Raw genomic sequence first — 23838 nt, forward strand, 5'->3', positions numbered from 1 at the left:
CAGGGTATTGCAGAGTATGGCTGGGTATCACCGAGTATATGCAGAGTATTGCGGGGTATTGCAGACTATGGCAGGGTATTGCAGAGTATTGCAGAGTTTTGCAGGGTATTGCAGGGTATTGCAGGGTATTGCAGAGTATTTCAGAGTATTGCGGGGTATTGTGGAGTATTGCAGGGCATTGCGGAGTATTGCAGAGTATTGCGGGGTATGGCAGGGTATTGCAGAGTATTGCAGGGTATTGCAGAGTATTGCAGAGTATTGCAGAGCATTGCGGGGTATTGCAGAGTATGGCAGGGTATTGCAGAGTAATGCAGAGTATTGCAGGGTATTGCAGAGAATTGCGGAGTATTGCAGAGTATTGCGGAGTATTGCCGGGTATTGCAGAGTATTGCGGAGTATTGCTGGGTATTGCAGAGTATTGCGGAGTATTGCGGGGTATTGCGGAGTATTGCGGGGTATTGCGGAGTATTGTGGGGTATTACGGAGTATTGCGGGGTATTGCGGAGTATTGCAGGGTATTGCAGAGTAGTGCAGAGTAGTGCAAAGTATTGCAGAGTATTGCAGGGTATTAGAGTATGGAGGGATGGCTGAGCATGGATGGATGGATCCATGGATGTGACTGCAATTGTCACAGAGCAGCGCTGTGGGCACTACAGATCCAGCCCACAGCGCTGCTGCCATTCAATCCTCCCCCTCTCCTCTCACACTGTACCGATCGGTACAGAGAGGGGAGGGAGGAACCGGCATCATTTGACGGAGCGATCACATGGTAAACAACCGCGATCAGCGGCCGTTTACCGTGATCCATGATGTGCCGGATCCTCCGGCGGTCAAGGATGTTTCGGGTGCGCGTGAGAGCAGGATTCTGGGAGGACGTCCATGGACGCCCTCCTGGAATAAGCCGACCGCGCTGTAGCCGTCTTTATGCTATGGCCCGGTCGGCATGTAGTTAATAATAAAAGTAAATAGAACAAGCATAGTCAAAACATAGCCAAAGTTCGGTAACCAGAACGGATAGTCAGACAAGCCATAAAGTCAGGAAGCCAGGAATCAGCATAGTGGACAGCAGGCAGGATCTGGAGCCAGAAGGAATGTCAGCCAAGCAAGTCTTTAACAGGAGCGCAGGAGAAAGTCGCTGTGATGTTGACCAGGAGGAAGGCAGAGATCATCTGGGCTGGAGGGCTTAAGTAAGCAGGGCTGATGAGCAGGATATCATCAACAGGTGAGTCACTGTGGAGAGCTAGGAGCTGGCAATTAGCCGACAGCTGAGCGGCCAGCTCAGAGAAGGAAGGGCTGAGCCCAGCCCTGACAGTACCCCCTCCTCAATGACCCTTCTCCCTCGGAAAACCACCAGGCTTGAGGGGAAAACCTCTATGGAAATCATGGAGGAGGACAGGGGCATGTACGTCAGAGGATGAGGCCCAAGAGCGTTCCTCCGGACCGTATCCTTTCCAATGCACCAGTTACTGTATGCACCCACGGAACCTATGGCCAACGAGTCAACAATGGACTGTACGTAATACTCCTCATGGTTCTCAATCTGTACAGGGTGTGGACGTGGCACCGAGGTGGTAAAGCGGTTGCAGACCAAAGGTTTTAATAAGGAGACATGAAATATATTTGAGATACCAATATTAGAAGGAAGGTCTAACGCATATGCCACTGGGTTAGTCCTGTGGAGAATACGGAAAGGCCCAATAAACCGAGGTGCAAACTTCAGAGAGGGACCACAAAGTCAGAGGTTGCGAGATGACAGCCAGACCCTGTCCCCAGCCTGGTAAGAAGGCGCAGGCAGGTGTCTGCGGTCAGCATGGAGTCTGTACCTATCATTAGCATGTTGCAAAGCCTCCTGGACTTGTGCCCAAGTGGAACGAAGACCACGGAGATGCTCTTCTAATGCAGGAATACTCTGCGGAACAAATGAGTCAGACAACATGGAAGGTTGGATACCATAGTTCGCCATAAGCGGGAACAATTGGGAAGCAGAATTCAAGGCAGTATTGTGAGTAAGCTCCGCCCATGGTAAGAAGTCTGACCAATTGTTATGATGGTCAGAAATATAGCAACGCAGGAACTGCTCCACGGACTGATTGGCTCGTTCTGCGGCCCCATTAGACTGCGGGAGATGTGCAGAGGAGAAAGCAAGCTGAATTCCCAACTGTGCACAATAGGCTCACCAGAACCATGACAAAAACTGACTACCCCTGTCCGAGATGATCACCTTGGGTAGCTCATGTAAGCAAAAGATTTCCCGAGCAAAAATGGAAGCCAGTTCCTTAGAAGTGGGCAACTTCTTAAGTGGAATACAATAAGACATTTTAGAGAACCGGTCAACCACCTTAAGGATAACTGTGTTGCTCTGGGAGTTGGGTAACTCCACAATGAAATCCATAGACAGGTGGGTCCAGGGCCTCTCTCCATTGAGTATGGGTTGTAGGAGGCCCACTGGATGGTGTCATGGAGTCTTACTCTGAGCACACATGGAACAGGCAGCTACGAAGGCGGTTACATCAGCACGTAGACTAGGCCACCAGAATTGTTGGGAAATGGCCCAAAAGAGTTGATTCTTCCCAGGGTGGCCAGCAGCCTTGGGAGAATGGTAAGTCTGGAGCATGGCAGTATGGAGACTCTCTGGGACAAAGCAGTGGTCACAAGGTTTCTCAGGTAGAGCATGGACCTGAGCGGCAAGAATTTTGTCACCCAAAGGAGAAGTGAGACTGGTGCAAACCATAGCCAGAATATGATCAGGAGGAATCACAGGAACCAGAGCCGACTCCATCTTGGAAGTGGAGGAAAATTGTCGTGACAAAGCGTCAGCCTTTACATTCTTAGTACTGGGCAAGAATGAGACAATGTAATTGAAATTGACAAGAAAAGAGTCCATCGCTCCCTTCTGGGAGAGAGGCGTTTAGCCGCAGACAAGAGTGTGAGATTCTTATGGTCAGTAAGAATGAGAACTGGCACGGTGGTACCTTCGAGGAAATGTCTCCATTCTTTCAGGGCTAAAATGATCGCTAACAGCTCTCTGTCCCCAATCTCGTAATTGCACTCTGTAGGTGACAATTTCTTGGAAAAGTAGCCACAAGGATGCATAGCGCTCTCAGAGGTTGGACGTTGAGACAGAAGGGCGCCAACTCCAGTCTCAGAAACATCAACCTCAAGGATAAAAGTTAATGTAGGATCAGGATGTGCCAACACAGGAGCAGAAACAAGGCAGCCTTGAGACTCTCAAAGGCCTTAATGGACTCCGGAGACCAACTCTGTGGGTTACCATCCTTTCTAGTCATATCAGTCAGGGGCTTGACCAGAGACGAGAAGTTACGAATAAACTTCCGATATAAGTTGGCAAAGCCAAGAAAACGCTGAAGAGGACGTAAACCCACGGGTCGGGGCCACTGTAGGACTGCTAAAAGTTTCTCTGGATCATCGAAAAACCAGCAGTGGAAATGACAGGAATTTAACCTGTTCACTATGGAATTCGCACTTCTCCAATTTACAATAGAGATTGTTCTCTCTTAGCTTCTGAAGCACATGACAGACATCTGTGTGGTGGCTCTCCAGGGACTTGAAAAATATGAGGATATCTTTGAGATAAACCACCATACATAACTGCAAAAATTTTGGAGGACATCGTTAATAAATTCCTGCAAAACTGCCGGAGCGTTACAAAGGCCAAATAGCATTACAAGGTACTCATAATGGCCTGTTCTGGTAATAAACAGTTTTCCACTTGTCGCCCTCCTTAATCCTCACGTGATTGTATGCACCTCTCAAATCAAGCTTTGTGAAAACTGTTGCTCCTTTGAGGCGGTCAAATAACTCCGTAATCAACGGAATCGGATAAGCATTCTTAATCGTGCAATGATTGAGACCCCTATAATCAATACAAGGTCTCAGTTCACCACTCTTCTTCACAATGAAGAAACCAGCACCAACAGGAGACGAGGATTTGCGGATGAAACCTCGAGAAAGTGCTACTGCAACATACTCCTCAATGGCCCTATCCTCAAAGACTGACAAAGGGTAAACCCGGCCACGAGGGGGTATGGCACCAGGTTGAAGGTCAATTGCGCAATCATACGACCGGTGTGGAGGCAAACTACCGGCTTGACCTTTGTCAAAGACATCGCTAAAATCACGGTACTCCTCCGGCAGGGGAGGAGAGTGAAGAGGTGCAGAGGACTTGGCTACCTTCTGGAAACATGTCTTACTGCATTGTGGCGACCAGAACCTCAGCATGGAGCCAATCAAAAGAGGGGTTGTGCCTCTGTAACCAAGGACAACTAATAAACAGTGGAAACTTAGGTGAGGAAATAACTTGGAATTGGATTATCTCATGGTGAAGAGCCTCTATGGCCATGGACAACGGAACAGTCTCATGAGTCACATGGGCAGGCTGTAGAGGTCTCCCGTCAAGAGCCTCAATGGCAAGTGGAGTGTCACGCAGCTGCAGTGGAATTGAGTGCTTCGATACAAAGGCAGCATCAATGAACAGGCCTGCAGCCCCAGAGTCAATTAGAGCCTGTATCTCGATGGACGACTCAGCCCAAGAAAAGGTAACCGGAACCAGGGGTTAATCCTTCTGGATAACTGGGAACGAAACAACACCTAAGGTCTGTCCATGACAGCACCTCAAGCTTCGGGTGTTCCCTGGATGAGTAGGACTTCAAAAAGTGACCTGCCTGGCCACAATAAAGGCACAATCTCTCCCTCCTCCTAAGGGTTCTCTCATCTGCAGAGAGACATGTGAAGCCCAAGTGCATGGTTTCACCTTCACTGACAGACTTGGTACCAGGAGGCATGGGAAGTGAGGGAGGTGAGGGAGGCAAGAGTGGGACTGCAAAGCTCAGAGCCAAAGGTACAGGAGGCAAGCACTCCTTAAAGGAAGGTCTCTCTTGGAGTCTGGAGTCAATAAGCATGGCAAACAAGATCAACCTCTCCAGCTCAGTTGGTATGTCTTGGGCTGCTATTTCATCTTTAATGTTATCCGAGAGATCATGAGAAAAAGCAGCCACGAGCGCCCTTATTGTTCCACGCAACCTCTGCCGCCAGGGTATGGAAGTCAATGGTGTAATCGGCAACAGTTCTCGTACCCGTTTGATGGACATGAGGCTTTTGGCAGCAGAAATGAAACGTGCGGGAATGTCAAATACTCTTTTAAAGGAAGCCACAAAGTCTGGGTAACTCAACACAATGGGTTTTTGCTTCTCCCATAGAGGGTTTGCCCAGGCCAAGGCTCTCTCAGAAAGCAAAGATATCAAGAAACCTACATTGCTTCTGTTCGTGGGAAACGCCTGGGGCAGCATCTCAAAGTATATCTCAACCTGGTTGAGAAACCCTCTGCATTGAACTGTATCACCCCCAAATCGCTGGGGAAGTGGAGCGAAACCAAACATACCACTTATAGAGGTAATACTCAAGGTGGGTGCCTGCACAGAGACTGGGGCAACAGCAGGGTCAGCCTGCAACACAGGTTCTCAAGGAGTGGCCACAGTGGGAGATTCCAGGTGAGCTGTGCAACTCAGGAGCAGCTGTAATGTCATGGCAAACTGATCCATGCGGTGATCCTGGTCATCCAATCTGGAAAAAATATTACCAACAAGTGGATTAACTGCATCTTCTGAATTCATGGCCTTCACCTACTGTTAGAAACCACGAATCAGACCTGAGACAGAAGTACAGTTAAATCACACTTGTTTAATAATAAAAGTAAATAGAACAAACGAAATCAAAACATAGCCAAAATTCAGTAACCAGAACAGATAGTCAGACAAGCTAGAAAGTCAGGAAGCCAGGAATCAGTGTAGTGGAACAGCAAGCAGGATCTGGAGCCAGAAGGAATGTCAGCCAAGCAAGTCTTTAACAGGAGCGCAGGTGTCTCTGTGATGTTGACCAAGGCGAAGGCAGAGATCATCTGGACTGGAGGGCTTAAGTAAGTAGGACTGACGTGCGGGATATAATCAACAGGTGAGTCACTGTGGAGAGATAGGAGCTGGCAATTAGCCGACAGCTGAGCGGCCAGCTTAGAGAAGGAAGGGCTAAGCCCAGCCCTGACAGGGCCCCACAAGTCCAAATTGGGCCTTAACCCTTTCGCTGCCAGAGTGTTTTTTGCACACATGTTTAGAAAATAATTTTAGGCCTGAAGATTACACAAAACCCCAAACATTATATTTTCATTATTTTCTGAAAGCAGATATTTTCATATTTTCTGAAAGCAGACACCCTAGAGAATAAAATAGTGGTAGTTCCAATTTTTTATGTCACACGATATTACCGCAAAGGTCTAGGAAATGCAATATTTCAGTAAAAAAACACACTAACATGAATTTTAGGGCAAACAAACGCAATACATTACCCACATTTTTGGTAAAATATAACAGATGAGGTTACGCCGAGTAAATAGATACCCAACATGCCAACCTTAAAAAAATTTTGCGCCTGTAAAATGGGGTCAAATTTCAGTACCCCATATTTTCTATAGGCGACGCTTCAAAGGCCCCCTATAGGTATCAGTTTAGTGTTATGGATGAGGTCTGGTGTCAGAATTATTGCTCTCACTCTGGCATACGCGGTGATATGTAAAATGTGTATCGCAATCTATGTTTTCACATGTAGGCGCCTGGACGAATGCGTTCGTGCGTGTGTGTGTGTGTGTATATGTGGGGGACTCAAACAAATTTGGGGGGGGGATTTTATGTTCTTGGTGTAACGTTATTTTTTTGCAAAAAAAAAAAAAATGTTTTTTTTACTTAACTTTTTTTTTCATCACATAAGGGGACAAAAAGTTCCCTATGTGATGACTATTAGGTGACAGGTTTTCTTTATTAAGGTATCTAAAAGACCCTGCATGTCTCCCCTGTATTCCACTGAATGTTTTGCAATGCAGATCGCATTGCAAAACATCCTTTCTCTGCAAAACGAGCCGGGGACACCAAGAACGTGACCCGGAAGTGACGTCAGACGTCGCTTTCCGGGTCACTGCAAGAATCCGCTCTTCTCCTTCCCCCCTTACATGCCGTCACCCGCCATGAATGTCCAGGGCATGCCGATGGGCAAGCAGAGCCCGGTAAGCGCGGTGGGAGCGCGCGAGCAGGGGGGCGCTGGTTCCGGCTCCGCCAGAACACTCTCACCTGTCAGTTTCACACACAATCCTGGTTTCTGCAGCCACCGGATTGTGTGCAATACCCCCCGGCGTTAGGTCCGTATGATGTACGGACCTGGAGGCGAAAGGATTAAAAGAGAAGTGCAGCCAAAACTTGTTTGGCTGTACTTCTCCTGAGCATTACAACAGTGTATTTCGATCTGCACTTCTGTGACCCATTTTCAGCAGACAGCGGGCTAAAGCCTGCTGTCAGCTGATGTCACAGAGCCTGTCCAGGCTTGGGAAAGATCGCAACCATATGGTCGGGATCCACCAACATGCCTAGACTGGCACCCGGCTCAGCCTCTCGGCGAGCCACTGAGCCTGAGCCGGCCGCTCCCACCTCGTCCACAGTCCGGTGCTCCAATGAGAGCTGAAGGGGCACAGCAGACAGCGGTGACTGACAGTCACCAGCTCTCTGCTCAGGGAGCTCTGAGAACCGAGTGGTTGGCAGTGTTTGATCGCTCGGTACTCAGCCTTAAAGCTGGCGGGGGACAGATGCAGCATTGGCCCAATGTTGAATCCACCTAGATGAGTATGATTCTAAAATAAAAATAGAAAACTACTTTTCTTTAAAGGCAAAGGGCAAGTTCATTTTCAGGGTAATGTTGGGGGGGGGGGTACAATTTCTACATCTCCTCTATAAGACAGCAAACGGTCACTTTTGGAGTATAGGTCCACTTGAATACACCTGAAAAAAGTTGAAAACGGTGACTTGGTGGTTAACATTTACGCTCTACAACACTAAGGTCTTTGGTTTAAATCCCAACAAGGACATCCACCTGCAGGAAGTTTGCTTTTTCTCCCTGTGCTTGTGTGGGTTTTCTTTTGGTACTCTGGTTTCATTCTACACACCAAATAATTGCAGGTAGGTTCATTGACTCCTGTCTAAATTGGCCATAGTATATGTATGTATGTATAGAGTGAGATACGGACCTTAGGTTGTAAGATCCATGAGGGCAGGGCCTGGAAATGTACAATATGTAAAAGCGCTGTGTACCATAAATTGTTTGTTCTTTATAAATAACTATTAGTCCTCATGCACACGGACGTTTTTACAGCTGCTTTTTTGAGCTTTTTTTGCAGCTTAAAAAGGCCTGTCTATGTTAGTCTATGGCTTCATGCCCACCTAGGCGTTTTTGAGCTGCAAGTGGCATAGGCGTTTTTAAGCTGTAAAAAAAACCCAGGACCAGTGGGTTCTGAAAGACGTTTTTCAGCTGTAAAAACGCTCTAACGCTGAAAAACGCTCAAAAACGCTGAAAAACGCTCAAAACGCTAACGCTCAAAAACGCTCAAAAACGCTCAAAAACGCTATTGCAAAAACGCTGAAAAAAGCTGAAAAAAGTTAAAAAAATTCACTGCAAAGATACTGGCGTTTTCATAACGTTTTTTTAACAGCCTGTGTGCATGAGGGCTAATAAATAAGACATGACTTATTAGTGGTTTTTAAGAGCACATCTGAGAAACCCTGGAGTAAATCTTGTAACATCTTTACATGGCATACCACAGTGGATAAACATGTAGTTTAGTTATATTTGTAGATTTTATTTATGTTTTGGTGTTGCATCTTTAAGGCTGATTACTGTTTGCTTGAATAAGGATGTTTTTGGCTTCTGTTTCCATCAGGTGAAGCAAGAAATTAAGAGGCATCGAGAAAATGAGGAACACTGCAGTTGGTCTGGCAATTCTTTTCCTCATGGCAGTCCAGTCATGTCATGGAGGCTGTGCAGAGCCACAAGACACACAGGGCTCAGGTGTTCAGTATAAGGTAGGACACAAGGTAATCATAAGATGCAATGAAGCCAAAAAAACTTTTCCCAGTCTACTGCATGTGATATCATACAATGCACAGTAAAGTACAATAAAAATCAGGCCATTTATGTGATTGAGAATATCTCAATTTAGTGCAACACCACAAATAATCATCTCTATGAGGCATTACAGCCTACTAAAGTACCAGAAAAAAGCACTTCATTTTTAAATAACTGAGCTTTACTGGAATCATGGAACTTGGAAATTTGGATATGCAATTGGCCAGTCTAATAAATGGCTGCCAACACTGTTTATTTGATCTTTAAAATACAGATACTCCTCGTTTACCGACTTACCTATTTAATGACCACTCAGACTTACGACCAGCTCTCCCCACCCAAGCTACGCGCTATACATCATTGTATTATACTGTACAGAATTTTCTTTTGTGTTCTGTACTTATGCATATTAAAACAACGTTATTGAGCTGAAGTTTTGTGTTTAGACCTTTTTATCACAATACAGTACAGTAGTTAAGAATGCTTAAAATATTGATCACTTGTGGCTCCTCGTTTTAACAACTAACGACCTTGTTGTTGGAATGGAACCTGGTAGTTAAGTGAGGAGTACCTGTAGATGATGCCACAAATAGCCCTGGGAATAAAATAAAGGAAAGATTTGGAATCAGCAAAAAAACATTTTCAGCAGTATTTAATAGGGGACTGCAAAACATTAATGGCCCATTTACACTATTTAGATTTGTTGCAGTGTTTTAACTGCACACCATTGGCAGGCGTTGCATCACAGAATGTGCATTGTGTTAAGGCAGCCAATTCATTTGTAATAGACTGCCTAATGCACCACAAGTCACACATGTATTATTTCCTCTGGAACATAGCACCACAATGCATGGCAAAGTGTTACTATGCATTGCAGTGTGCTGCACACACATGTGCAGTCTGCAGTAGGAAAGTGCATTAAGGTGCCATTTAGAATGAATGCCAACACATCACACCAACATGCATAAAGCATGTTAGCGCAGCACACTGGTGTGAATGATTCATAAAGTCACCCCCATTCCTTAGCCAGATATGAAATAATCAGCCTATAAACTAAATCTGTGAAAAAAACACTGCTCCAGTCTGTCCCTAGTAACCCAAATATACCCCCACTAGGCACCGCCATCTTGTCTCTTACATAGCATAGAGAAGGTGACGCCAGAATGCCCATCACAGCCAATGCACCAAAGGAACATAAGTCCATCTTATGATCCTCATATAGTTGTCTGCATATGGTCTGCTTCACCCTTAGTCAGGGAAAGAGAAGAAGATGAGGACTGAGCTGTTGAATTTTACAAAAAGTGAAAATTTGCATATCTGTAACAGAGATAGTTAAGGGTGAAGCAGACCATCAGTTGGGGAGATCTACCTTCACTTCTTGTCCCATAGCCAAAACATGAAGTGAGAGGAAATACCCCCCCCCCCCCCCAATCCATCATAACTAGTTTCCCCATTGGAAGATTTACCCTCTATTACCTTTCTGGGGACAACCCAAAATTTGGGATTTTCTTTTATCTTCAGTTTCATTGATGATGGTAAACAGGGCAAATGAAGAGGGTGAATCTCCCTAACATGGGCGCAGACAGCAATAAAAATGTCACCCGTGTTCTAGTCCATCTTCACTCTGTCCAAAACTAAAAAAAAAAAAAAAGTGGAGGATCAGGCGAACAGATGGATTTTTCTATTAACCATTATTCAAATTTAAACAAAATAAAGCTGAAGTCTGGAGAGCAAAAATCCTTCCTTGCAGTGGGGCTGCCCATGCACTGCAAGGATGGATTTTTGCTTCCTTGCAGTGAATAATATTCAGACTGTATATGAGGTATGCTCAACTGCTCAACTGCTGTCACCTGAGTGAAAACATGTCAGACTGCATTCTATTGCATGCCTTGCCATTTTTCAGTGTCTATTGTCTCTTGGAGAAAAATGTTCTTTAAAGGGAGTGTATTGAGGTTTGTATGCATTTTTCTTTCTTTGTTTATTACCATCGGGCTTAAAGATAACAAATAGCTTTATTTCCACCAAGTACATATGAAACATTACTTATTTTGTATTTTCATCATCAGCCAGTAGGTGGAGCTCTCAGCTCTATTTTCAGCATCTACCTGTCGATTATTAGCTGCTCAGTAGTAAAACGTCTGTAGCTAAGAGCTGAGTAGCTTAAAGCATAAGTTCACTTTTTAACCAAAAATAATAAATGCACATTTTTCTGCAGGTAAAGAAATGCGCATATACTATTTTATGTTTTAGGAGCAAGGAAAACAGGTCTTTTGCGGACTGTCTGTGTAAGCTCTCTGCCCATACATCATACGGGCAGGCAGTGTTAAAATAACAGGAGGAATCAACAAACTACCACAGCGTTCAACAGCACCATGGTAGTTCTTTGAGAACTGCAAGCCAGACAGCTGCAAGGGCTGTCTGAAGTTGTAGTCCATTCATTCACAGAATACTGTGAAGAGGAATTACACGGCCAGGCGGAGACCCTCACGGTCGCATTGTCTTTAGATTGTGGCAGCGAGCGGGGGGATCTTCTTCCTCCACTTGCAGCCAAAATATGAAAACGGGGGTCAGTACATTAGTTACATCGTTATGCTCCAATTTGCTACAGCAGGGGAAAAAATTCCTACTCGATCCCCCCCCCCCCCCCCCCGAGAGGCAATCTGATTTTCCCTGGATATACTTACCTATAAATGTTAGTATCCTGTTATATTATGTACATTTATGAAAGAATCCAGGCCTTTTTTAAAGCGATCTACCGAGCTGGCCAGAACCACCTCTGGAGGGAGTCTATTCCACATTTTCACAGCTCTTACTGTGAAGAAACCTTTCCGTATTTGGAGATGAAATCTTTTTTCCTCTAGACGTTAATGCCCCCTTGTCCTCTGTGATGACCTTAAAGTGAATAACTCAACACCAAGTTCACTATATGGACCACTTCTGTATTTGTACATGTTGATCATATCCCCCCTAATCTCCTCTTCTCAAGAGGGAATAGATTCAGTTCCTCTATTCTTTACTCATAGCTGAGCTCTTCTTATTAGTTTGGCTGCCCTTCTCTGCAGTTTCTCCAGTTCCCTGATATCCTTTTTGAGAACTGGTGCCCAAAACTGAACTGCATATTCCAGATGAGGTCTGATTTGTACGGCGGCAAACTTATCTCTCTCTCTCTCTCTCTGGAGTCCATACCTCTCTTATGACAAGAAAGGACTTTACTTGCTTTGGAAACCACAGCTTGGCATTGCGCTTATGATCTATCAAAACCCCCAGATCCTTCTCCAACATTGATTCCCCCAGTTGTACTCCCCCTAGTATGTATGATGCATGCATATTCTTAGCCCCCAAGTGCATAACTTGGGTGTAACACATAACATGTTACAAAAGGTGAACTTAAATTCCAAATTTCACATACAAAATGAATGAGTCGGAGGGCTGACTCATGCCCCACCCCCTCTTCACGCTCTGTTCGGTAAGGAATTTTATAGAGTTTTTATAGAGTTTCAATTAAAAAGTCTAAAAGTAAGTCCTATGTCCAGGGCCAGTTAACATAGGGGCTATTGGAGATGCAGCTCCAGACCCCTGCCTTAAAATTGTCCCTCCAAGCCAGCAGTAGGAACCCCATTTCTTCTGTCCATAAATGTCAGTGGGACAGGAGAAGCTGTGTGCAAATATAGAGGTGTCTGGCTGCACCTGTGTTGGCTCAGTGTGGTTATTACAAAGTCACAGTACACAGTCCAGTTCCCACCTACACAAATGGGAGAGGAGAGAGGCTGGGTCCTGGGTCTGCTCTGCCTTTTCCCACCCCTCTCCCTCCCCTCTCCCTCTGTGAAGTCCGTGCAGTGAAGGAGCCGTGTGGGTGGAAAATTATAAACAGGGCAGCCGGCAGATACAAGGTGAACACGATATCTCTGAGTGATAAGCCTGCCGGTACTATCCAAGTGTGAGCTCAGTGACTGGACTCTCTCCCCCTCTTTTTTAACTTTTTTTCTCTAGAAGTAGCTGTTATAAGTGCAGTCAATGTGTTTAGAATTATGTCATCAGCCTATGGTAGTACTTGGTCCTTTGTGCTTTTAATGTGTTCACACTGGTTTGCTATGTTTTGGCCCATTGCTGGTGTATCTGCAGTTTTCCTGCATTTTACCCGCAGTCCTATTGATTTCTATTAGGTTGTGTGTTTTTTCTGCATTTTCTAAAAGCATACCAAAATTCCTGCATGCTGCATCTTTGGCGCACTGTCAGAAAACACAGCAAAAACCTGCAACCTGATATAAATCAATAGGACTGCAGCTAAAACTGCAGATACACAAGCAGTGCAGCCAAACTGCAGCACACTAGTGTGAGCCCAAAGGCTTGTACACCCACCCTCTTCTGTAGAACTTGGTCTGTTCAATACTCCTGGCATTCATTTCACCCACGGTCATGCCATCCCAACACAGGAGGGGTGGGGGCTCCAGGGATTTGTATGACTATGCAGGCGCCGTCCCTTCTACCCATATGGGCAGAGTTCTGGAGGGAGTGGCAAGCTGTGGGTGGCAAGTGGCACACTGTATCTGGTGGCAGGCTGCTGGTGGCAAGTGGCACACTGTATCTGGTAGCAGGCTGCTGGTGGCAAGTGGCACACTATCTGGTGGCAGGCTGCTGGTGGCATGTGGCACACTATCTGGTGGCAGGCTGCTGGTGGCATGTGGCACACTATCTGGTGGCAGGCTGCTGGTGGCAAGTGGCACATTGTATTTGGTGGCAGGCTGCTGGTGGCAAGTGGTGCACTGTATCTGGAGGCAGGCTACTGGTCCCAAGTGGCACACTGCATATGATGGCAGGCTACGGGTGGCATGTGGCAAGCTGCATCTGGTGACAGGTGATGGTGGCAAGTAACATGCTGCATCTGGCGGCAGGCGACGGTGGCAAATGGCATGCTGCATCTGGCGGCAAGTGACTGTGGAAAGTGATACACTGCATCTGGTGGCAGGTGACTGTGGAAAGTGATACGCTGCATCTGGTGGCAGGTGACTGTGGAAAGTGATACACTGCATCTGGTGGCAGGTGACCGTGGAAAGTGATACACTGCATCTGGTGGCAGGTGACTGTGGAAAGTGATACGCTGCATCTGGTGGCAAGTGACTGTGGAAAGTGATACACTGCATCTGGTGGCAGGTGACTGTGGAAAGTGATACACAGCATCTGGTGGCAGGTGACTGTGGAAAGTGATACGCTGCATCTGGTGGCAGGTGACTGTGGAAAGTGATACACTGCATCTGGTGGCAGGTGACCGTGGAAAGTGATACACTGCATCTGGTGGCAGGTGACTGTGGAAAGTGATACGCTGCATCTGGTGGCAGGTGACTGTGGAAAGTGATACACTGCATCTGGTGGCAGGTGACTGTGGAAAGTGATATGCTGCATCTGGTGGCAGGTGACTGTGGAAAGTGATACGCTGCATCTGGTGGCAGGTGACTGTGGAAAGTGATATGCTGCATCTGGTGGCAGGTGACTGTGGAAAGTGATATGCTGCATCTGGTGGCAGGTGACTGTGGAAAGTGATACGCTGCATCTGCTGGCAGGTGACTGTGGAAAGTGATACGCTGCATCTGGTGGCAGGTTATGGGTGGCAATTGACACGCTGCATCTGGTGGCAAGTAACAAGCTGCATCTGGTGGAAAGTGACAAGTTCAGGGTTCCCACTGATTCTGCGTTATGATGAGTTGAACTATGTCATTTTATATTACAATGTAGTAATAGAAATAATGGAATTTGATCATCCTGACACCATATCAAGCATGGTGTCAGGATGATTTAAGTGCTAACACCGGCCATTTGCCCGACAAATCACCCCCACCGCCGATTTCCCCATCCCTGAGACTACACCCCCTCCTCATCTTTTTTGGGAAGGGGGGGTTGTCCCTGAATGGCAGTTTGGAAATGTGGTTACCCTAGGTTGTTTCTGGTGATAGACTGCATAGCAGGTGGTATTGGTGGTGTTGCTGCTGCTGAGAGGCTACACGGCTGGTGTTACTGGTGAGAGTATATTTAATTTGTTTTAGCAAAAAATTGTTTGCATTCTCATTTTATTTTCATAAAAAGGCCCACCAAAATCCTCAGCACCAGGCCCCTGTCTATGTCATGAAAGCAAATGTTCATCTGTAAAACAAAATATTTATATAAAAATTAAAAAGCCTCAGTGAACTGTATCTGGAAAGGTATAGTACTCTGTATGAACTTATCTTTGTGTGCACACCGACTAGTGTACAAGATTCTATATGCTTCTGCTTAGAATATACTGTAGAATTCAGTGATGAATACTGGTAAATATGCTATCTTTTTACTCTGATAGCAAGATGCATGAGTTGTTGGACTTGCTGCTATGCTTGGCCCATTTTATTGCTTCGTAAACCAGTCCAATTAGTATTGTTTTTTAAATCTGATTTTTTTTTTATGCTTAAAATGTTGATACACAGATGAATTAGTGCACACTTTGTTGAAACAGAATGCATATATATATATATATATATATATATATATATATATATATATACACAGTATCTCACACAAGTGAGTACACCCTTCACATTTTTGAAAGTATTTTATTATATATTTTCATGTGACAACACTGAAGAAATGACACTTTGCTACAATGTAAAGTAGTGAGTGTACAGCTTGTATACCAGTGTAAGTTTGCTGTCCCCTCAAAATAACTCATCACACTGCCATTAATGTCTAAAGCACTGGCAACAAAAGTGAGTACACCCCTAAGTGAAAATGTCCAAATTGGGCCCAGTTAGCCATTTCTCCTCCCCAGTGTCATGTGACCCATTAATGTTACAAGGTCTCAGGTGTGAATGGGGAGCAGGTGTGTAAAATTTGGTGTCATCACTCTCACTCTCTCATACTGGTCACTGGAAGTTCAACATGGCACCTCATGGCAAAGAACTCTCTGAGGATCTGAAATAAAAAATTGTTGCTCTACACAAAAATGGCCTAGGCTATAAGAGGATTTCCAAGACCCTGAAACTGAGCTGTAGCAGGGGAGCCAAGACCATACAGCAGTTTAATAGGACAGGTTCCACTCAGAACAGGCCTTGCCATGGTGGACCAAAGGAGTTAAGTGCATGTGCTCAGCATCCTGTCCAGAGGTTGTCTTTGGGAAATAGACATATGAGTGCTGCCAGCATTGCTGCAGAGGTTGAAGGGGTGGGGGGTCAGCCTGTCAGTGCTCAGACCATGCGCCACACACTGCATCAAATTGGTCTGCATGGCTGTCCTCCCAGAAGGAAGCCTCTTCTAAAGATGATGCACAAGAAAGCCAGCAAACAGTTTGCTGAAGACAAGCAGACTAATGACATGGATTACTGGAACCATGTCCTGTAGTCTGATGAGACCAAGATAAACTTATTTGGTTCAGATGGTGTCAAGTGACAACAACCCCAAATACACCTCCAAGGCGACCACTGACTTGCTAAAGAAGCTGAGGGTAAAGGGAAAATAATGGTGGCCCCACAAGATATTGACACTTTGGGCCCAATTCGATTATTTTCACTTAGGGGTGTACTCACTTTTATTGCCAGAGGTTTAGACATTAATTGTTGTGTGTTGAGTTATTTTGAGGGGACAGCAAATTTACACTGTTATACAAGCTGTACACTCACTACTTTACATTGTAGCAAAGTGTCATTTCTTCAGTGTTGTCACATGCAAAGTTATAATAAAATATTTACAAAAATGTGAGAAATGTGAGGGGTGTGAGATACTGTATATATATATATATATATATATATATATATATATGGTAGCCACTAGCCATATTTTCTTATTACAAATGCAAGTTGTTCTTTTTGTCTGTGATGGTACTTCACAGTAATTGCACTTTATTGTTCCTCCCAGCTTTAAGCCCAACTCTGCTTGTTAAATGCTTGGTAAAGAATAGGTTCACTTTTTGAACATGTTAAATGTTCCATCCGTATTCAGAGTGTAGCATGTAACATGTTCAAGCAGACCCCCCTCTCCCCTTAGCCCCCCCTTTCCTGTTACAGAGGGTGGGGGTTCCTCTCCCTCCACTACTGTTGTCAAATTTATAGTCAGCATGGTGGTGCAGGGCTATACCCGCACAGCCACGCAATTCTTTTACAGTGATATATGAATAACTAACTACAAGTCCCATCTTCCGACACGGCAAAAGTTTCAATGGACTTCCTACAGCTCCTACAGAGGTATGGGCACAGAGCTATAGGCAGTGTATGAAGGAGCCTAACATTGCACCTGATTGCAAGGAAAATGCTCTGCAAGCTTCTGTGAAACATAAATGTGATTGGCAATTACTTCTGTACACAGCCCCAAGCTGGTTGCATGGATGACTTCCCTGTTTTGGTGGTTGCGGACGGCCGTGCCACTAGATGGACCTATTGATACTCTGTTAAGTGCTCCTATGGGTTTCATGTGGCTGTGGGGCTCTCCTGTTTGCCTACCTACTGAACGGGGTCGTCTGCACACATACCATGTGGTTTTAGCCTCTTTTACACAGGCCACTGGGGATTATATGACTTTGGTGTCATGTCTAAGAAATAGCAGCTGAGGATGAGCAAATCTTGAAATGCATTGGGCTTTGAACTTAATTGATTCTGGGTTGTTAACCAATTCAAATTACTACCTCGGTTGGGGGCAAATACAACCCATGATAAGGTTATGCACACCATATGCTTTTAGAGATGCAATATGGATTAAATCAGATGGCCTGTTGAACATGTCTTTAGCACTTTATGAATAAAGAACATATATTTTATGTATATCTGTGTGGTTCGCCCCTGTCATTTGCATAACCAGTTGATGGTTCCCTTTTTGTTTGCAAAGCTCCTGTGAAAAATTAAAAATGCATTTTTTTTTTTTTTTTACCTGCACAAATTTTTATTATTTTTTTCAAAAAGGTAAGCTTAGCCTTTGATTCTAGGGGTACAGGAAAAAGGAGTAATACTTACCTTACTCCTCATTTCTGTAGGCTCTCTACATCTTTGAGGCCATTCCTTCGAAGTCTCCTCTCTAATGCACTCGCGGATGTGGTTGCACATCTGCCTCCTCCACATAAAATGCAGGATTAATTGGATTATATTTTATGATGCTGAGGAACCACCCATTGCCCAGGGTAGAGGAAAGAAAAGGAGAGGAGAACTAGAGTGTGCCAGAGTGGGGTGTAAGGTAGGTAATACATCTCTATGGCAATGTATACATATCACACACAACAATTGCAATCCTTGCACCAACTAGTTAACTATACTGTGTATGATGCGGTCCTAGTTTCCTAGGTTGCTATGTTGGCTGAACATCCAAATAATGCTGCTATTTCCAAACTATACAGAGAGGTATTTTTTACAAATATTAACATAAACTGATATAATTGATTACATTAAGCTGATCGCATTCACTCTAAAAACATTACAAAGTCTTTAGATTACCTTTAATGAACCATGTGTGATCTGTGAACCACTTATTCTTCCTGAGATAAAAAGAACACAAACACTTCACACCACAGTCTCCATACACCAATAACACAGCAGGCTTCAAGAGGAGAGAAAACATGCAGGAATCCAAAGCAAGCTCCCCAAACAAACAACCTCACGGGGGACTTTATCTGTCATTCACGACACAAGTCTACCATAAAGCAAGTACTGTAGATGAGTGTCTTATGTAATATAATGAAGCACAGAGCCTGGCAACTTGACAAAAGAGAAATTCAATCATTCAGTACATACAGTGATTTTATGAATAAATCAATCGTAAGAACTCAACATTAGGAATAACAAATCCAGATACATTAAAGGATTCCTCTAGAGAGATATCTCAATTAATTACAGCATTATCATAAAACTGGATGTATTGTGATACAGTATTAGAACGCTACATTTCTAAGATAATTGTTTTAAGACAACTTTTACAATATCATCAAATTCAACCAATGATCATCCAGTAGTAATGAGAACAATGATTGCTAGATAAAGTGGAGTAGTGAGCCAATAAATATTTGGGGTATGTCTAATCATCATTTTGGGCAAAATAAACCCCCCCCCCGCAATCCCTTCCAACCATCCTGCTTCCAAACATATGCAAGTTTAAAAAAAAAACTTCTAATACTATTTTTAACTTACCCGGGTTTGCTGTCACCGTGTCACGTGACCCTCTGCGGCATCTCCTCAGTTATGGGGAACTAGTGACCTGTTGCTACAGTGCATGTCCACCAACCAGTTGCTGTCCTTAGCATTGTGACATCATGATATTCAGAACCCTATGAGGGCCTAGCTGATGAAATCTTCTTATGGCCAATGTGGAGTCTCCATGTCACTAGGAATCAATGTGGGCATTTGAAGATTGACCATTCCAAATCACAGGTCCGACGAAAGGGGACTCAGGACCCAGCTTGCCACTGATTCAGGTAAGAATTAGGAGCCTTGAGTCTTTTTTTTTTTTTTTAATAGAAAGGTGTAGAAAATAGGGGGGAGGGGGGTTAAATAAGATGGTGGTGTTGGCTATTTTGTTTTTTTCTTTACCCCCTCAGAGATAAGCTTCTAATAAATTGTATAGTTACTGTATGTATTAAGAAGTATCATGTGAGTACATACTGTACAGTATATAAGCTGGTACATCATTTGTGCTAAGTAAAAGAAGGTTCCTTCAGTGATTAAAGAGGAACTTCATCCTCCTTTGATAATCATTTAAAAATCACCTCTTACCTGGTCTGCTGGGCTATCCTCATTTCATACTCATATGTCCATGAATCCAATGTGACCTGCTTTGATCCACCACTTCGTTGCCAAATACAGGGTCCCGCAATGTTCTCTTCCTCTCATTTATTACTGGGAGATTGCTAACTCTTTTTGTTTAAGGAAGCCACCCCACTGATCGTGTGTGCAAGGTCCTTCCTTCTTCAGCATGGTTTCCGTCCTCCTCCAGCAATGTGTATACCTCAGCTGAAACCATCTGGGATATGTTACATGCATATCTCAGGAGGCACCAGGAGAAGGGACTTCTCATTCTTGCCTTGGTGGGAATGGAGGAAGGGGACATGGTAGAGTGAAAAAAGAAATGTAAATAAACCCAAGGAAAAAAATTAAGCTTTTCACCTTTGTGAAAGGGGTGCAGGAATTCGAATTAGGGGAAGTCTACCTTGTGAGTGAACATCTGCTCTAAATTGTCCACATGTAAATAAACTTTTGTGCGCTAGCAATAAATAATTAAATAAATAAATGGAGAGTGCCTAGGAGACACAATGTGTGTGTGAATCCCAGCAACAAAATAACAACACCAAGTGCTTAAAATCATTACTTAAAAATCAAACTAAATATTGACATAAACTGAAAACAAGTGATCATACATCAGTCCGTGACTAGATTCAAAGAAGAAAATGGGTAAAAAGAAAAAGAAAAAGTCCACTTGCTATATCTCATCACAGAATCATGAGAAATAATAAGCTGAAGGGATTCTTATCCAATGTATATTTATTGCAGAAAAAGGGGTAATAGATGTGCGCTTACCCCAATCGTTGGACCTTCTCTATGGCAAGGTCATATGAGCTTGCAGATATAACCCTCTGCGGGGACAGAATGTTGTTATCCGGGTCCTGACAGCATGTACCACCAACTCCAGTGAGGTCCGGACGGTCCAACTGCTCCAACATCAGAGGGGGGACATCAGCCTATTACCCGCTGACTCACCAAGAAGTGGGTTGGTGTGATCCAAGTAAATGCAAATCACATACCAGGGCTGAAAGGAGGTTACTGATCAGACCAGGCAGCATATAAGGCAGTGGTTCTCAACTCCTGTCCTCAGGACAGGAGTTGAGAACCACTGCCTTATATGCTGCCTGGTCTGATCAGTAACCTCCTTTCAGCCCTGGTATGTGATTTGCATTTACTTGGATCACACCAACTCACTTCTTGGTGAGTCAGCGGGTAATAGGCTGATGTCTCCCCTCTGATGTTGGAGCAGTTGGACCGTCCGGACCTCACTGGAGTTGGTGGTACATGCTGTCAGGACCCGGATAACAACATTCTGTCCCCGCAGAGGGTTATATCTGCAAGCTCATATGACCTTGCCATAGAGAAGGTCCAACGATTGGGGTAAGCGCACATCTATTACCCCTTTTTCTGCAATCAATATACATTGGATAAGAATCCCTTCAGCTTATTATTTCTCATGATTCTGTGATGAGATATAGCAAGTGGACTTTTTCTTTTTCTTTTTACCCATTTTCTTCTTTGAATCTAGTCACGGACTGATGTATGATCACTTGTTTTCAGTTTATGTCAATATTTAGTTTGATTTTTAAGTAATGATTTTAAGCACTTGGTGTTGTTATTTTGTTGCTGGGATTCACACACACATTGTGTCTCCTAGGCACTCTCCATTTATTTATTTAATTATTTATTGCTAGCGCACAAAAGTTTATTTACATGTTTACCACTTCATGGATATTTGAAGTTTTTTTTGCAGCTGCTCTTTGTGAATTTATTTATTTTTATCACGTATTGCTCATGAGCGCAGGTTTTTCCACCATTTTCTCTAGTTCTAAATTGTCCACAAACAGGGACTAAAGCCACTTAAAATTCTGTTTATTATAAATACATTTTGACTGCCGAAAATAACATTATTATCACATCGGAATAAATGTGGGTTGCTTCTCTTTATACTTTCTGTTCCCCAAATCTACATGAGGAAAGGAGGGGGGGGGGATTCAAATTCAAGGATGCACATCAGCTAGATTTCAGGTCTAGAAATCACTCTAGCTAAAATATATTACCAGTACAGTTGGTTGGTTGTAACTTATACCCCGTTCACATTGGGCAAAATTGACACAATTCCACCGACGATTCCAAATTTCAGAAAGATGCGCAATGCGTGTTTGGGTGCCATTATTCTAAATGGCACCTCAAACACGGTGCAATTCTGCAGCAACTGTCAATCGCATTGCAGTCACAGCAAAACGCGTATTTAAAAATCGTGCTAAGCTTGTTGCCCAAAAAGGAGCAGGAGCCTCTTTTGGTAGACAAACACACATGCTGAAGTAAATGGGCTGCCCTATGCACGACACACAGAAATGCGTGTAAAGGATGCTTTCAGAATCGCATGCGGGAGTGCTCGTTCCTACAGCGCAATATCTAAACAGGGCCTCACTGTTAGTTACTGTTCACAAGTTTGTATTACGCAAGCAGTACCTCTGCGATTAGCACAATAGTGCTACTAAATGTGCTTTTGGTCTTTTCCACTATTTACATCAGCTAATGAGCATGTCACCTTCGAGAAGAATCAGGCCCCCTTTTAATGTGTTGTTGGTGGGAGAAGGATGTTTTAGTTAGAGTAATGAATGCTGCTCAGTAGGGACATCATTCATCATTCATCATCATCATCATCAGTAACAGTTAAAGTTGGAGGCTGTTGTGCCGCAGTGCTCTCAGATACTGTAAGTGCTATGATTACAGCATATACTTTCATTTCATAAGATCAGCATTGTAACAACAATATAAATTGTAATTATTTTTGACAATCCATCATAAGCTTACTTAAAAAATATCCTGCATAACTGAATTTCCCATGGTACCTTGCTGCCTGCCGCATGTCATTTTTGTGCTAACCACCTTCTGAAATTCTTCTCATCTCCTCAGTAGTCCAGAAGGCAGGCTCTGTGATTTGTACAACACAGCAGTGCCCACTCACAGAGTACAAGATAAGGGGAGTGATAGGACTGTATGTGAAAAAGTTTGGTCTGTCTGACCCAAATATTGAGAACATAGAAGAAACACCTATTACCAAGGGTATAGTAAGGGACCCCTTAGGGTCATTAATAGACAGATCAAACCAAGAGTAAAAAGGTAAAAAAATGTCAATAATATACATGTAAGAACAAAGCATATGAAGCATAAAAGCCATATCTTATACCCTGAATGATACAATTGTATAGACTAGTCACCATCCTGGTGCAGGAAGGGCTGGCGGCGATCAACACAGTGTATATAACACCTTACATGTTACGGACTAGAAGTCCTTCTTCAGAGATTTATGTTAATAATTCAGATGGATATAGAGTTTCTACAAAAAAGAGTATGCAGATAAATTTAACATTAATGAAAAATAGTAATCATCTATAATTATTCAGCTAAACAGCAAACCATGCAGTGCATTAACATGACGTGATATTAAACATGAACTAGTTTACTTACATGGCAAACAATTCACATTAGGCATATATCTGAAGGGAATGACTTGGTCAGTAATACTCATTGATCATAAAGGCATGCATCCTCCAAGTCCTCCAAGCAGCCAAACCAACTGGGGGAACCGGGGCTTGCTTTGCTACGAGGACTCAAATTGGTGGGGCAAGGAACAGCCACCACTAAAACTGGACCAATAATACGGTGCTTGCCAGTGAGATCCCAGGCTGGGGTTGCAGCCATCTGCTCGGGACGGTCCCCTTTAATAAGGGACCATTGATTTCTGGTAAGCGGCAGTCCTTTTGTGGTGGAGGAATTGTTCACCTGTCACTTTGGTGTGGACTTCACGGCACTTCATTCATTAAAATTTTTCTGGATTACTACTAGTTTTTATGGACTTTCACTTTTATTCTCTTTTTTTCTAAGCAGTATAGGCCCAAGTTTAGATCCTACCTTCGTTATCACGATCGGCGCCTCCGATGCTCCTTCCTCCGCTCACATATCGTACGTAAGACGCACGCATGTTACGCTTTATACACACTGCGCATGCGTGTAACTCCGCCCACCCCTGACGTTCTTTCTAGTCTATTCCCCGCCCCTTTTCGTTCCGGCGCAGTGGGGGAAGAGCTCATGGCGGATACACAGCAGGATCGTGATAACTGTAGCAACGAGGAGGAGGAGGAGGAGGAAAGCACGGATCCGG

General features: G+C 44.0%; 1 protein-coding gene across 2 annotated transcripts in view; it reads left to right on the forward strand.

Moving 5' to 3' along the window:
* Positions 1–23838, forward strand: part of TAC3 (tachykinin precursor 3) — a 134790-nt gene that overhangs the window by 36902 nt on the left and 74050 nt on the right. The window contains exon 2 of one of the 2 annotated variants that reach the window (XM_073613842.1): positions 8768–8921. In XM_073613842.1, coding sequence (XP_073469943.1) covers positions 8799–8921 — 123 coding nt within the window. In that variant the 5' untranslated portion in view covers positions 8768–8798. The remainder of the gene's footprint in view (positions 1–8767; positions 8922–23838) is intronic. The other variant, XM_073613843.1, reaches the window with a different exon arrangement.

The sequence above is a fragment of the Aquarana catesbeiana genome, linkage group LG02 (genome assembly GCF_042186555.1).
Source record: "Aquarana catesbeiana isolate 2022-GZ linkage group LG02, ASM4218655v1, whole genome shotgun sequence".
In the NCBI taxonomy this organism is placed as follows: Eukaryota; Metazoa; Chordata; class Amphibia; order Anura; family Ranidae; genus Aquarana; species Aquarana catesbeiana.